The 17,452-nt window shown below is 36.8% G+C and overlaps 1 protein-coding gene across 2 annotated transcripts in view; it reads left to right on the top strand.

Moving 5' to 3' along the window:
• The first annotated feature begins 3,116 nt into the window (after window positions 1-3,116).
• The window catches only part of sca (scabrous), a 35,678-nt gene continuing 21,342 nt past the window's right edge, over window positions 3,117-17,452 (top strand). For both annotated transcript variants that reach the window (XM_028321839.1, XM_028321838.1), the window contains exons 1-2: window positions 3,117-3,371; window positions 15,658-15,823. In XM_028321839.1, the coding sequence (XP_028177640.1) occupies window positions 3,199-3,371; window positions 15,658-15,823 (339 nt within the window). In that variant the 5' untranslated portion in view covers window positions 3,117-3,198. The remainder of the gene's footprint in view (window positions 3,372-15,657; window positions 15,824-17,452) is intronic.

The raw sequence follows: 17,452 nt of genomic DNA, 5'->3' as shown, positions 1-17,452 counted from the left end.
TTCAGAACTTAAGAAGATTTAAGAAGACACAAGAAGTTAAACTATGCCAGGCTTAAACCAGACCAGTTTTGGAATTAATTTATTTTAGATAGCATATGTACCTACCTTGTAAGCAACCTATGCTAATAGTGTACCTACCTACCGGACAATTTGAAGTACAACGCCAGTAGACCCAGGGTTTGAATGGGTGGTAGTGGATACCACCACATTTTCACTATTGTTTGTTAGGTATCCAATGTTATTTTATGTTCCTCTTATAATCAAGAAATATCACAGTTCGATCGACATTTAGGCTGAGTTGCACCATCTTTCATTAACTTTGAAAAACGTCAAAAATCTGTCAAACTCCATACAAAAAGCACCGGTTATCGTCAATATTACCGTTAAAATTGTGAACAAACAACCTAAAAAGTAAATGTAAATCATAAACATGATCTTAAAAAGATTTTAATAACTATCTCGCTTTTGTGTGGGTTTAATACTTCAGTCGGTGCGCTATTAAGCTCGAATGGAACCCTATCCTATAACCCTTTGATACGAAACACCTTGCTCGAATTCATCAACATGAATGAATCTATAGGGCATGGCATTCCAAACTTTTCAACTTATAAATGAGTGCCCAGTTCTGAAATTTTAATAGATAGGTATAATCTTTTCGTAATCTACTCATTTTAATAACACCCCTTTCTTTTTGCGTCGGGGATTAAGAAGGGCTATTTTTGGTCTCTAGGTCAAATATGTCTGTAAAACTAGTAAAGTTAGAAGCGAATCTGGGGGCATCGAGTCAAAAAAGCGGCACGGCCGTACCATCCTTTTCTCGAAGCAATCTGGGGGCACGGCAGTGCCCCCACCAAGTCGAGCAAAAAAGCGGCACGGCCGTACCATCCTTTTCTCGAAGCAATTCAGGCCATTTTCGACCGCCTGTAACTTCGTTGTGGATAAAACTAGAAGGCTGAATTTTCATTAGCTATGCAGGCATTGTAAAGACACGGTATATTTAAAATTTCATTCAATTTGAACCAGTAGTTTAAGAATTATAACGGGTCAAAGTTACTTAATTTTGTCACTCACTGACTGACTCACTGACTCACCGATCATCAAAACTCTAAGGCACTTCTAGCAGACCTAGAAGCTTCAAATTTGGAATATAAGTAGTGTTTGGTGTATGAATCAAGGAAAAACTAAAATATTTGGGGGCACGGTAGTGCAACCGCCAAGTCGAGTAAAATTTTTCAATTTCGGTCCAGTTTTCTAGATACATAAAGAAAAAAAAAAAGAAAAACATAAATATATTGACTTGGCCATCGCATGAAAACACGTGTAAATTAAATTATTTAGTGCGATGGCCAAGTCAATAATTTATGTAAAACGTTAATAATTAAAGATTTCCTGGCCTGGACTTGGTATTACATAGATCTCACAACTTTTTACCGTAGAACAACTGAGTTGCGAGACTTGGTTTTTTTGACAAGTATTGTTTTTGATGGGATGGTTTTATTCTTAAACATTTCTGTTTCATTACATAACGCTATATATCTACTTGTACAAAGCATTATTTATATCCCAACTTCCACCCACGGTTTTGTAAAATAAAAACTTTTAATCTTATAGAAATTTGTATCTTTTTAATCTGCGAAATATTGAAAATTACTCTTTCATTGGAGTATGTTTTAATGCAGCCTTTCATCTTCTACTTCAGTATCGCCTAATTAACATTCAACATTTCTAAGTAAAACAATTATCTAAGATAATTTTATTCTGTGAATTGAACTGATATAACCAAATTCTATTCATAATGTAATTAAGAAATAGCAGTACAATATTTTGAACAATTTGATGTGATTCTGTGATTAAGCTCCATAAATAATTAAGTTCTTTAGACTCTGTGATGAGGCCCGTTCCTGGTATTCATTTGAGCCCACGTTTCATAGTGGTGGATTGAGTCGGATAGTTAGCTAAGTATGAATAGGACGCTTTTAGTAAAAATCTGACTTAACTTAATTTTGCAGGTGACTTAATTTAGCCGGAGATTTAAAAAAACTTAAGAGTTGATTTAAAAAATTACATTTAAATTTCAAACATCCTGTGCCCTCGTGAAAATCGTTTGAGTATTTTTTCCCATTTTCTCGTAGCGTGATGTTGCTTTCCGCAGAAAATGGATCATCCATTACAAAAGCATTTTTTCATACAAACTACCTAACTGTAAATCACCAAAACACTATCTATAAATTAAAGTAAATACTTGTAGATTTAATCATCTAAGCCTTGTTGAGAACTCGTGGCAGGTTTTTTTCCAAACTCTGTTTACCCTGCGCACCCACAAAAGGTTTTTAGGACATAGGAGAACGCAAATACTATCAAATTTTGCGAGCCTATTACAGGTCCAGCTCGACTGAACAAGAGGCGCAAACAACCATTTTACAAACACCTTTGTGAAATATTTTGTTACGTATTTTGTAAAAGCTTTGTCATGAAAGGTATTATTACAAAGTACTTATTCGTTTCAAAACAAATACGAACTCAGCCGCCTACGTTAAACAACCAAAATTATACATTTGATATTCTTATCTATGTTGTTTTTTCGCTGGCACGTATGTGGATGCTTCCTATGTTTGTTAGAGTTAATACTATGCTACAATACCTATCACTCTTTATTGACCATGAAAAACAGCTATACTGGCTATAGTATTCAGAAGGTACTGACTCACTGAATCGCCAACCTTTATGAAAATATTTTTTATTTATAGAGAAAACCTGTCCCATTCGTTATCTTATTAGATGGAAAGAGAAAGAAAGAATACCACATAATAAATTTTGTAAAAATGTACTCGCACCTTATTTATTTTTGTTTTTGTACGTTACATTAAATAAAAAAATGACGTGATTCATATTAATCTGCGTTAAGAAAGCTGCGGTTTTTTTCATCCCTTCTCATTGTTCGCTCCCAAATCGGGTAGCATAAGTGGTCGAAAGTTTTGCTTTCGGGCGCGCTTAGCGTATGTTTAAGCAGGCTGCGCTCGCGGGCTTCGCCTTTGACAACTGTTGAGCACATCTGCTCCACGCACGCCTATATCTGAACCCGGCGGGCTGCGGCGCCTTCATTCCGTTCCCGACCGTCCCCCGAGGCAGGCGTCCGACCGCCACCGCCTATACTCTCGCGCCGAACTCTTAACTCTGACGAACTCAGCCAGCGCCAAGATGAAGTGTATAAAAACTGTGCTAATGACTTTAATATGTATACTTATAAACGTGAACGCTGCCGAGATGAGACTCCGCGAAGAAATGCAGGCCATGGCAGAACAGTTAGAAATCCTGAAAACAAACCACCTGACCGATGTCACCCGCCTGAAGAGAGAAGTAGCAGAACTGAAGTAAGTGTTTAAGTTTAATACACTTTTAATGTAATTTTAAAAGTTCTAAACGGCGTGGATCCAGCCCATAAACTTGGCTCGAAGCAGCTTTTGGTATTGTTGCCGGCGATTCGAAAATTTAAATGTTTTGATGAGTTTAAAAGTATTTACAGAGCTAAAATTGTGAATTAAAAAGTTGAGGTTTCATAATGTAAAAAAGTTATTTAAACTAATTCTACTGATACTGGTGGCTTGGCTTCTAACTGTTCTAATTATTAACTGCTTAGCTACAAAACTTTTAAAAGCTTATCTTACGCGAAGGAAGCAATGTGCACAGCGAATTTTTTACAAGTAATAGGACAGGAAAAAATAATAATAAAGAAGAATTATTTTGTTTCGTTTTTTGTTTTTTACTGTTTCGTGGGAAATTACTTACCTATTTGTAATAAATAACAAAAAGCTATTGAAAATTATTTCACCCAAAGATTTGTGTTAACCTTGCAAAAATTTAATCAAGTAGGTACTCGTAGGTACCTAACTAGTATGTTTTTTGCCAATAGGAATATCATTTTTATAAAACTGAAAATTCTTAATTAAATAAACTTTTGTAGCAACAGAAGCCTGTTTTAAAAGTTTAATTTAAAAATGCTCAATATCGCTACAAAAATACAGTTGTTTCTTGAAATTATCAGTGTCATAACTTTGTATGTACCTACTTCTCTTTGGTATCGCGAAGCTCGTAATTGAATTTTCGCTACGAAAACACTTGTTTATTGATAGATACTTTTATACTTAGCGGAACAATGGGAAAGATTTAAATGGGCTCAAATAAATTGGGTTCGGTCGCCTCTCAAGTTGGTGACGAGGTTTTCTCGCATCTGCACTTCTGTAGTCGAGTAGGTGCTTTCGCTTTAGCTGCCTCTTCATTCGCAAAACCTGGGCGTTGACAATTTGAGGAGGACAAATCAAGAGGATTTGTCCTCCTCAAATTGTTGGAATATTACAGCCTACAGGAACTGGTTATTTTCCATCTCGTGAATAAATCACACAATTCATTTATTTAGATTTACGCGAGCCGTTATTTCTTTGAACGCGCCGCTTTAGGTACGTGAGAATGTGGTAGGCAATTTTATGAGTATACTTGCATCAATTATTATAGAACCAGCTAAGTACTAATCTGATTCGCACGTGAAGGTTCCGTACCTACTACTCTACAAGAGCACTGTAATAATTCAATTTTATTTATTTAACAAAAACACTTTAAAAAATCAATTTTTCGTACCTATTTAGGTGAGGGTTTAAGGATCTTTTTACTTCAACGGCATTCACATGTTTTATCGATAGCTTAAATAAGTAATAAGACATGTTCTTACCTCGCCCTTTGTCGTGTAATTTGGTTCGCCACTGAAAGACAATAAGAGTTATTTTTACCTCGAAATTATACGGAAAAAAATATGAATGGTATAACCACCTAATATTGCCTTAAGAAAAAGGTTTAATTAACTTTTGTTATCCCGTTAGTGCTATTTTTATGAAACATTGAGGAAGAAACGAGTATCTGTTTTAAATTACTTTAAAACAATGCTTTGTGAGTTCCGATCCCGGGTATCAGGTACATCGAATAAGATCCCACAAGTGCCACTGGCAGTTCAAAGGATAAATGGTTATTTTTCTTTAATTACAACTTGAAACAGAGCTATAGATTATCAAAGTTTAATATAAGATGGTTTACTTGTAAAGTGAAGATGCTCGATACGAAAAGTTGATCTCGAACGTTGTGGTGACTCGACATAATCTGAAAACCTTTTTAAAGACAAGGGGTAGATTTAAAGACGGCTCTACTTATGAAGAATTAAATTAGAAAATCGTTAATTTCTATAAAGCACTGCATTAAGCGAATGTGTCTGACGCTACAGAATAGTATGCATAATGAATAAAGCCGTTGACATAAATACCGAAGTTTTTCATAAAGGTGTTTAAAATTGAACAATCAAACATATTTAGGCATTCCGACTTTTAAGTACCTACATGAATAATGAGGAACATACAAAGTCCATACTCTCCATTATGATTTTCATTAACCTAATGGACATTATACTGATGGAGAAAAAAGCTTTAAACCTATTATTTTCACAACGTTTTGAGGCAAAGCGATACGTGTACGAAAAAGTTTTAATTTAGTTCTCTAGTTCGTTACTGGGGACTTTTGCAAGCTGGATTTCGGTCAAGTGAGTTTCAAAAGCCAATATTGTAAATTGGCTTATCGCTTGCATTTTTCGCAATCACCTAACTTCAAGTCTTTTTAAAAGTTCCATTTATGTAACGTTCCTAGTTCGCTGAGAAAGAACGAAAGAACTTTACATATTTTGGCAATTAAAAACTTGAAAATGACCAAAAAGAACAAAACTTTTTTCTAAGGATAGCAGTAGGTACTTTCTGCAATCGTTAGTCTCAGGACATTTACTAACAGTTTAAAAAGCTTCACGTATTCAAAACCGGATCTCCGATAATTATATCCTTAAACTCCATTCATTTACAAGACAATGCATACAGTTATAATTGTAAACATATTATCTAGTTAGAGAATCCGTATTCTTATCATACATGAGTAAAAAAATTCGCAAATTCAGATCAAAATGTGCCGCCCTAGGGAGCGTTTAGGCCGTCCCCGCGGCACTCGGCCGTTAAACGTGCCGTAATATACAACAAAAAAGCCTTAACTCCCGAGTGTTGCTCGCGATCGAGGCACGAGGGCCCTCCACGGAACCAGGCCAGATCGACACGATTACTCCGGCCTCCCTCCTCCTGGATTGTCATTTCATTTCACTCTTGAAATGATTCTTGACATCTCGCTGATGATTTTCGTACACTCTTCGCATTGTTACATTCGGCGTAGGTCAAGTGCCCGATAATAAGGGAGTCTGAAGTCTGAAGGATCGTACTTTGTTTTCCGCCCTTTGAAGTGGGAGGTATTTTGTGTATTCTTTGCGGGATGCATTCACGCGGATGCAATCAGTCAATCTTTGTTAACGCGCGACCTCCGAGCTGTCTGCGTCGATTATAATTTGAGATGCAATGTATGTGCGTTAGTTTTTATGATACGAAAATAGTATCTAGTAATATCTATCACATTTTAAAACGTGTTTAAGTTTAAAAATAACAAATTACTACTCCGATATAAAAGCTAATCAAAACAAAAACCTATCCGTTAAAGTTACCGACTGGTATGTAACATTCAATTTAGAGTAAATTTCAGACCGTTTCACTTCATCCCTATGAATACCTACTCGTAATTGGCACCAGCCATTATGCGACCTTCCAACTTAAAAATACTTTAATGAAAAAGAGCTTTAAATTAAAAGATAAAAAAAAAGAAAAAAGACAAGAATGTGTGGAATGTTAACTCACACGATATAATATACAAACCAAGAGGCCGACAATAGTGAGTTACCCACATTACTGTCCCGAGGCAATGAGAGCTTAAATTATACTGAAACTGTAAAAGCTCTTTTTCATTTAAAAGCTTAAACGCAAAAATAAATGAGTTTGGACTTTTTATGACAACAGCCTTTCAGCACTCATCGTATGACCGCGGCTTAACAGAATCTGACCACGTGGTTAACACATGTGGTTAAACCATAATTGAAATCAATTATGCACCAGAAACTTTACTTATTTTGTTTGTGAATGAGGTAAAGTTCTTACAGATGGTAGATTGGTGGTGAAATTAATATGCTTAGATACAACCCAAATTACTTAGCCGTTCGTTGATCCCGACTTTGCACGATCTAAATCGTGTTTTAAAAGATGATAATGGTTCAAGTTCTTTGAAGGGCTCTACGAATGAGGTTGTGTTAACCTAAAACGAAGTAGAAAGAATCTCTAGGATTCTCAAAATATCTCATCAACTTAAGAAGCCTTCTTATGAAAATTTAGCGGATAGAGGAAAATTCTCCGTATTTGAGAGAGCTTTTTGCATTACAGTGCCCCGGCGTGTCCATATAGGCTTAGCAAGGATAACTTAGTAATCTGTATTTTTAATTATTTAAAATAGCGGACAATTCGAATTTACAGTCAATATTTGAATTTAAAAATACCAACGGCTACCCATAATTGCGCGCTGGACAATTATAAAGGATTGAGTAGAAATGTCTTCGCTAGAAATTTTATTACATTCTATACTAAAAACTGGTTGTGGGCTCTGCACCGCGGGACACCTGCGCAGGCGCCGCGCTCGCCGCTCTTGCAGCTTGCACAAGAAACGTCACGCGATTTCAAACTTTGTACCCCCACAATAAAACCTCCAATCTATCCGCCTCAGAACATCGGTATAGTTGTTGGGATGCAGAACCAGGCTCGTGTTAAGATGAGTTTGCATACTTGAAATGCAACGACGCCAGCTGTTGCCACAACTTTTGCTCATCGATTTTTATTGAACTCGAGGTTTATTTTTGCGGCAAACATGGAAGTAAACTGGTCCGCGGCTAGAAAATTATCTTTAATCAATGAACGATGATCCAGCGCAGTTATTTTTGTATCATCTGGCGGTGCGTGGGCACAAAAATGGTTAATATGAGATGGCATTTAAAATATTGATTACGAAATCTTATAGACATGATCAAAGGACGTATTAATTTTAACTCAAACTTGCGGGGTATAATTTTCCATGGTAATAATCATCATTACAGACAGAAGCCTAGAGTTTTTTAGCTATCAATAGCAATTTCTTTTTCTGCAATTACTTCACTGACTTATTATTTTCTTCAATTATTATAATTCGACGCTCTGTGTCTGTCGAGAATTTACTCTATACTCATAATACTATATGGACCTGCAGGTAGAAATTCGGTTTCGGAGTTCATAAATAATTGATCTTATAAATTGATAGATAGATGAATATTTTCGTAATTGCTTGATGATAATGTCGAGCGAGTAAAAAATCTCTACCCTAACTACTTACATATTTTCAAAGGAAGTTTAAACAAATCAGGCCTGTTAACACGTTCGGTTCCGCGGGCGAGCAGCCGCATGGGGGCGACATCTGGCCGCCATGTTTATTTATACTCGTCCGGAAGTACCTCCCACATCCGGCTACGAAAAACATTGACGCGTGCGCGCACGCAAACTTTTACGTTTGATTGTTGGAAATACAAATCATGGAAATACAAACTTCTCATTCTTCGTCGTGTATACAAAGTTTGGAGTGAGAACACTATCACTAATAGCCTAGGTACGCTTTTAGATATGACGTATAAAAACTACCTATTATCTTAAACATTTGGTACAAATTAAAATGCTAAAAAAACCTAAGACTTCACATTACCGCTTCTTACAATGTGCTACGGGTTACCGATTAGCTATTCTCTATGTAGAGTCAAGCCTGGGTCTTTATTCGGTAGCTTTTAAAAGCATGATTGCTATAATGACGTAAATCAGTGGCTACTCCAATAAAAACTGTATATGGACCGTTATCTACCTTTTTATCCCAATAGTTATCGAGATACCTTAAACTTCAAGTCACGTACACATACATAACAGAAAATCAATTATCCCGAGCCCGGTGGTCCATAAAGTACGGTATCGCTTGTTATTTTGGACTGGCTTACTTCGTTACTCGCTTGTGACGTCGTTACTCTGCCATGCTATAATGACACCTAATAGTTGTCAACTACGCCTGAACTCTGCGTTCCAGTATTTACTAAAGAAATCAACACCAGTCGAACCGAACGAATTAGTTTCAGAAAGCTAAATTATTTCCTTTCGATTGCTAGGTAAATACGATTAGGAAATGTACACTTCACTGAGATTAACTATTAACTTCTGTGTGCTTACCATGAGTTTACGTTAGGTGTGCTCGCTAGCGACTACGTAAAAAAATGACATTAAATGTATGACATATTGTGCAGCGCCCCTAGCGGCTACTTTCAAGAAACAAAATCTTCATAGATTTTTTTGACGTACTCGCTAGCGAGCACTCGGAACGTAAACTCATGGTAAGCACACTGATGGTCGCTGGTTCAATAAATAAATAAAAACATTCGACGTATTTGCTCTCGAAGGCTCACTGCTCACATAGATAGCTCTATCTAGAGTTTAATTATTCACTAAAACAATTTCAAATACTACCGATGCCTCGTCTATTTACATGCTTCCCTGCTAATAACGTGTGGTAGGCCTAAGCTAAGTATGTATCTAGGCTGGATTAAGATTTGAAACAAGCCAATTTAGGTGTCAAGAGACGTTATTAATACGTAATAGGCTAGACCACATCCACTTACGAATGCTCAGAACTAACTGAGGTCCGACCACGATAAATCATCTCTCTCTTTCTTTGAATCTCGATACTGGCAGGAGAGAAAAAGGCGGATAAACCTGGCATATCAAATTGCTTTTGAGATAGGCCCTTTGGCTCTATGAATAGAGCAAATACCTGGATTTCAGAGCGCACTCCAGTATTTTATGCAACGGAACGTATGAACAAAATGAAGCCTAGTGCGATGCCATAATTGCATTCGGCTGAGCGTAGGTATTTTTGTCGACGCTATTTCGCAGCCGCAGTTCATTTACAAATGTGGGATTTAATCCTTCGAATGTTTTCAATTCCAGTTTGAATTAAGTAGTAATCTTATAACCACGGCCGTACTTACTTACTCGTACTCAATTGAAAACTATATCTCATATACTTACTTTACTATGCATTGATATACATAGAGTTTAGGAAAAATATATTATACATAGTTAGTATTAATAAAGTAAAAAGTAGATCTGTATTTTATTATTCTAAATTACTTACTAATTATGGGGGGTTTAATTATTTAAACATACCTAATATTTATACAAGAATTGAAAATAAACGCTCACTTTTTTTACAACACACTACCTAAAATGTGATTTCGATACACCAAATTAGATCCATTGATCCAATAATCCACTTACATGTCTAGGCCTTCTCTAATATTCTAGACAAAATGTAGCAGCCAATTTGTTTAGCTAGCTAGCTTTATTCTCCGTGTAATTTTAATGCCCGCATAAGGGACCTGTAGTACACGACCCCCGAAAAAACTCCGCCCGCGCGCGTTATCCGGGATCCTTAATGGCCATCACAAAAGGCAGGTGCTATTTCTAATGACGGTCTGCCTATTCCAACGCCATTTGGCAGATGTATTTTTAAACACGTAGGCTTATCAAATGCAACCTTATTACCAGCACTATAAACATCGATTGCCTCACCGCATGGTAAATTAACATTTTTTGGGTGGTGCAAGCTCGGAACACGACACATCTGCCGTCTGCCCGCGTCTGGCACAAGACCTTTGTCAAACTTTCCATTAATAAACGGTCGAACGTTTTTCGAAGCCTTTTACCGAATTCTATTAAAATTCATTCCCTTCAAAAGGGCGATGGCGAAATGACACACGGAATAAATGATGTCCATTCCATTTAGGTACCGTTCAGTTTTGGAGCGATTGCAAATATTTAGGTGTAACCGATTAGCTCGTGTCCACCTACCATTATTATGCAAATCAGATTAATTGAGCAGATGAATTTAATTGTCTTAATTACTTACTGATTGAGTATTCCAAATCAGTACCAAAATGTGCTACCTATATCACCCAACTTTAAGTGTAATTGATGGGTATCACCAAGGGGCATAAAGAATAAATTTCGGCACTTGGTAGGTTCTCGCAAACTGGCATCTGTTATTGTTAAATCGCGAAGGATTGGGAGAAATTGGTTCATTGTGAGTTCATTGGTTGCGATTGTGGTTTTTGCACTGCATTGTCGCTCGACCGGACCGGAATGCATTCACATCAATGACTACATCACAGACGGGTGATCCGACACAACTACCTGCATCATTGACATTGCGCATCTTTTGTAAGCATTCAATCTCCGGGCGTGTCCTCTAACAGTCCCACGTCGATCTAATGAAACCATTACAACTCTCCGATCACTCAATTGGAAATGGACTAGGCTATTTTTATTTCAGAAAAAAGACCTTTTCTGTGCAAATGAATTTTCGGCTCTCCTAGCTTAACTTTCTAGTTATTAGATCGAAACAATTTACTTTCATGAATATTTTTACTCTACTAACAATTTTGTTATTGTTATTATAATAGCGGCAAAAGTAGGAACTTCCTTTAGGACGCTGTAAAACTCAAACGTACCGCTTAAACAGAACGGTGAATTTAAACGAACTTGTTTCCAGCAAAATTGAAGCTAACAAGACAACATGTTAGTTTTAACGAGGATTTAATTTCTCTTTTACAATGTGTTTTCCAATAATGTTGACTGAAAATTCTAAAACATGGCGTTGTTTTCTGTTCGGAACAATACGTTGGTATTTTTTGTTTCATAAATGCAACGGACGTACAGCGGTGCCTATTAGATGAATAGAAATTTTCAAAGCGAATAAAAGTTCGTAAATATAGCTACCATTCGATTGTTATCGAAAAATATCTCACTTTTTCGGGAAACCATTTTTGCTCCATCCGAAATATGATTTTTATGCATAGGTGTGTTATTGATTTTCTTCCACTTTGGAAAAACAGCAAGCTTTTGTTTTTTGATATAGGTTTGAAAGTTATGTACAGCTCTATTTTGTTAGAAATCAAATAGGTACATAGGTATAATAGGAATAAATCACACGCAGTAATCCAGACAAATGTTCTCCAATTATTTTACCATCGAGTCTATGGTCTATGATAGACCATGAAGTAGGTACTTCCAATTAAAGCTCTATTAGGTCCTATGTAAGCGTTTTTTATCGTACACATGCAAAGTGGTGGACACAAATGTAATAATAGTATGTCACGGTTCACCACTATGGGGGTTGACCGTGGTGCATGGCCGTCGCCGCAGGATGCCGATACGCATCGCGACGCACCGCATCGCATGCCCACCCTTCCGGTTAGGCTGCACTATCAATTAATAAACACTAATACCCCAAACCACAGCGTATTGCTAAGGCTGATTTGCACCATCTATCTTTAACCGTATAAATAACCAGCGTATTTTGTATGGAGTTTGACAGATTTTTGACGTTTTTTAATGTCAAAGTAAGATGGTGCAACCCAGTCTAAGTGCTCGATTAATAATACGTTTACCTATGTAATGCAACTCAATACCGATACTTTAAATTATGTTACCTACTTAATTTACAATCTGGGCAGACAAAACATAAATACTTATGGTTGATTAAAGGTCAGAGAAAAAGCTAAAATTATCTTTAATTCAAATTAAGTTAGAATAATTAGTAAACAAGACTGTTTTGGGCTGACACTGTGTAGGTTTGTTGTCGATACGAAAAAAAGAAGAAGACTGTGACCACAGTATAATTATGTGCAGTGTGACGGTGGCGGGAGTTGTTTTATTTTTAGTATTCGTTAAAAATAAAATTCATGCTAAATAATGAGTATTTACTTAATAATTAACTATTTATGACATACACACACATATACATATTCTAATATACCGTAATATTGAATAAAGCAAATAATTATGTTTACTTCTACCAAGCCTTTGATGAAATAAATGTAATGTGAATGCGACCGGTATTAAATAACTCACTTCAAAGCATGCGATTCTTTTGAAAACACTTTTAACTTGTTTTTACTAAAGCAACGAATTTTAAATCGCTGAAATTGTATTTATCCATTGGCAATCTCATTCGATTTATAAATAAAAGACTTTCCTGTCTGTTATTTAACGGTCCAGTTCTGTGGTTTGTAAATTAACTTTAAAATTCCCCGGAACTTCGGGACTGAGGTCCATACAAGCGTCGATTTCTTCGTACATATACCTACCTACCGTAGCACTTTGTACATAATATACCTTTTCGGGTTCGATTCCCGGCCGGGCAGAAATTGAAATGATGAATTTTAATTTCTGTGACGGGTCTGGGGTTACTATGTATAATATGTATGTATTAAAAAAAAGTATATAAGTAGTATATCCGTTAAGCTAGCACCCATAACACAAGCATTAAGTTGCTTATTTTGGGGCTAACTGGCGCTGTGTGAAATTGTCCAAAGATTTATTATTATTATGTTTGTACGCNACTCAATACCGATACTTTAAATTATGTTACCTACTTAATTTACAATCTGGGCAGACAAAACATAAATACTTATGGTTGATTAAAGGTCAGAGAAAAAGCTAAAATTATCTTTAATTCAAATTAAGTTAGAATAATTAGTAAACAAGACTGTTTTGGGCTGACACTGTGTAGGTTTGTTGTCGATACGAAAAAAAGAAGAAGACTGTGACCACAGTATAATTATGTGCAGTGTGACGGTGGCGGGAGTTGTTTTATTTTTAGTATTCGTTAAAAATAAAATTCATGCTAAATAATGAGTATTTACTTAATAATTAACTATTTATGACATACACACACATATACATATTCTAATATACCGTAATATTGAATAAAGCAAATAATTATGTTTACTTCTACCAAGCCTTTGATGAAATAAATGTAATGTGAATGCGACCGGTATTAAATAACTCACTTCAAAGCATGCGATTCTTTTGAAAACACTTTTAACTTGTTTTTACTAAAGCAACGAATTTTAAATCGCTGAAATTGTATTTATCCATTGGCAATCTCATTCGATTTATAAATAAAAGACTTTCCTGTCTGTTATTTAACGGTCCAGTTCTGTGGTTTGTAAATTAACTTTAAAATTCCCCGGAACTTCGGGACTGAGGTCCATACAAGCGTCGATTTCTTCGTACATATACCTACCTACCGTAGCACTTTGTACATAATATACCTTTTCGGGTTCGATTCCCGGCCGGGCAGAAATTGAAATGATGAATTTTAATTTCTGTGACGGGTCTGGGGTTACTATGTATAATATGTATGTATTAAAAAAAAGTATATAAGTAGTATATCCGTTAAGCTAGCACCCATAACACAAGCATTAAGTTGCTTATTTTGGGGCTAACTGGCGCTGTGTGAAATTGTCCAAAGATTTATTATTATTATGTTTGTACGCTTTGGAGCTCACGGGTCAAAAGTGGCCCGGTCCTTTATGAGGCTTGCGTGGGGATACAGATCCAACACGTAGAGGCCGTTTTAAGCGCAAAATAATCGACAAAAGTGAAAGTGGTGCACATGCTGGATCTAGTCTCTGACTATATCATGGGATGTAGCCAGAGACCAGCCCCAGCTTGTGCACAGGAGCTATTGCAGTTATTGGAGAATGGACTAGGGTTATGGATGAGGGATGGATGGACTGGTTACTGGGCTATGGATGGAGACTACGGGACACCTGCCTGGTTCATAGTCTCGGACTGAAAAAATGGCAGGCGGTGACTAGCCAGCGACTAAATGGGCCCCCCCTGGCGTCATGGGTCGTATAGACCGGACTGAGGGGCAACATTGGCGTCTGCCAGCTCAGGGGTGTAGAGAGGTGTGCTGCGCTTTCTCCGAAGTTACCGCGAGTAACTACAATTACCTATACTTTTTCAGCGTCGTTTTTTGTCGTAGTTGGGTTTTAGTTTTTTTACTTTTTATTTATTATTCGTACTATTTTTGTGTTAAAGTGTATTTGTGTGTATTGTAACAAAAGTTAAATTGATGAACTAATAAGTAGTAAAGAAGCTATGAACGAAAAGATGTGAATTATAATGCAATAAGCCCATGAATACAGGTAAAGTCGCAAGCAAATGCTAGTATATATTGTACAAAATGTACAAGTAAAGCGCTTTCAAATGATACCAAACACGGCATATTTATCTTAACTTTATTTTTTTTACTTTGTATGTTTTGTCCGCTAGAGGGCGCCACATTAGATTTTGTGAAACCCCATATAATAGGTAATATAGTATAACCAGCGGACAATTAAGAGTAGGCGCACACCGTTGATTTTTCGTCGGCCGATAGTTTAGTCGGCAGTTGATCAGTATGGGCATGTATGGGAGTGCGCACACTACGCCGATTCAATTTGGCCGATTCTTCATACAAATTAAAATCGGGCACAACTATCGGCCAATTAAAAATCAACGGTGTGCGCCTACTCTAAGACGCTTTTAATGACATGTCATTTGTCGAATTCTGATAAGTAGTTTAGAAGTTACGAGGAAACCGATGAACATACATACATACATAGCCTGTCAAAATCAAAAACCCTCCTTTTGCTTTGCCGTAGTCGGGTATTAAAATGACGTAGGTCTAGCATTCACTAGAGTCTATTTATTGCCTGTGTAATGGAAAGAAAACACAAACAAAAGCCGCGCAAACTGTTTCGAAAATGGAACGTTGTTGCTGTTCTGTTTTTAAATTTAGTTTTTTTTGTTGCAGACAAGAATGCCAGGCACACACGACCAACAACCACGAACGCAACGAACAGGCTACTCTGCAGTGGGCTAAAACCTCCATGCATGAACTCCGCGTCGAGATGAAGGAGCTGGGAGAGAGCGTCAACAACTCGGTCCTGCTGCGCCAGCTGCATAACATGAGGAACGAAGTAAGTGATAGATAGAGGTCTTCATCTAAATTTCTAAGCATGAACCTCACGGGCCCCAAGTGATCTTCATAAGAACGGGCAGTTTTCAAGGCGTTAGCATATAAGTCTACATAGGGAGATGGCCTTCGATCATGCAACAATAATTGCATAGATACAATGAGTAAAAAACCTTATCTTTCTTAAAACTTGAGGAACAGTAAGCCATATACAGAATACATACATAATTATACAGTTACTTTAGTTCACGAGTTCACTTCTATCACGCGAAGACCACCAAAACTTGAACAATGAGCCTATTGATTTCATTAACAAAGGAGATATATTTGGTATGTCTATCATAATGTACTCAATAGAATAGACACTATCTAAACACAACGCCATAAACCGTCTCAGTACCTACACACTTCTTCGTAGCTGGAAATCGTATCTATATGATAATAAAAGGTCTATTTATGGGAGACAGTCGCCATGGCTGAAATTCAGAAAGAAAATCGCCGCATTAAATCCTCTGAGATCGAAACTAAATAGCTCTATATGCCGTGACAAAAATAGCTTTGAAAAGCACTAATGGACGCGGCTAGAGTAAATCAGTCTGTGTTTTTGGCTAATGTGTGCGTAAGTCTGTCCTTTTACTCTGTCTCGTTTTCATGTGCTGAATTTAGATTGCAACAAGCAAGGCATAAAAAGTTTTGTTACTTTTTCTGCTCACAAAAGTATCCATGGCGAAACCAGTCTTTATGTAATAATAAAAAAAAATCTGCCAGAATGAACCCTGGAAAGTAGGTCTATTCAACTTATTTCTGTCAAATTAATTATTAGTAAATTACTTACTAAATATTAGGTAATTATGGGAAACCATCGGCTTCTGTAACCGTCACAAGAAACGGGTCGATACTATTATCAGGGTCGTGCAAAAGATGTAGCAAATTAGGTGGTCGCTACATGCCAAAGGGATGAAAATCGATGATATAAATTAACTACCTACTGTTAAAGTAACGATAATGAAAAACGCAGGAACTCCATTCGCATTTTGTAATTGCATAAGATTATACTGTCTAATCCACCAGTGCTGGTACGTGATGTACTGTAATTCAACTTAGTGTCGTCCACGGCAGGACGTCATCCCCAAGGATTTCCTCAACTATCGGTCCCGCTCTGCCCGCATCCAGGTGCTTTCCACGAAATTCGCCAACCGTCAGTCCACTAAGGGAGGTCTGCCTACACTATGTTTTCCGGTTCGTTTAGTTTATATCACAGGTGCATTTTCAACCGACTTCAAAAAAGGAGGAGGTTCTCAATTCGACCCGTATGTTTTTTTTCTATGTTTGTTACGCGATAACTCCGCCAATTATGAACCGATTTGAACAAATCTTTTTTCGGCGTATAGGTAATACCTCAAGGGTGGTCCCATTTAAATTTAATAATAGAAAAAACAACCCCCAATGGTGGAAATTTGGGGATGAACTTTTTTATACGCAATATCTCCGCCGATTATAAATCAATTTGAACGATTATTTTTTTGTTGAATAGGTATTATCAAAAGGGTGGTTTCATGCGAATTTGAAGAAAATATTTCACCCCCAAGGGTGGAAAATTGGGGATGAACTTTTTTATACGCAATATTTTTAA

The sequence above is a fragment of the Ostrinia furnacalis genome, unplaced genomic scaffold (assembly GCF_004193835.3).
Source record: "Ostrinia furnacalis isolate ACB-3 unplaced genomic scaffold, ASM419383v2 OfSCF7582, whole genome shotgun sequence".
Lineage (NCBI taxonomy): Eukaryota > Metazoa > Arthropoda > Insecta > Lepidoptera > Crambidae > Ostrinia > Ostrinia furnacalis.
This window is presented reverse-complemented; position numbering and strand designations above follow the sequence as displayed.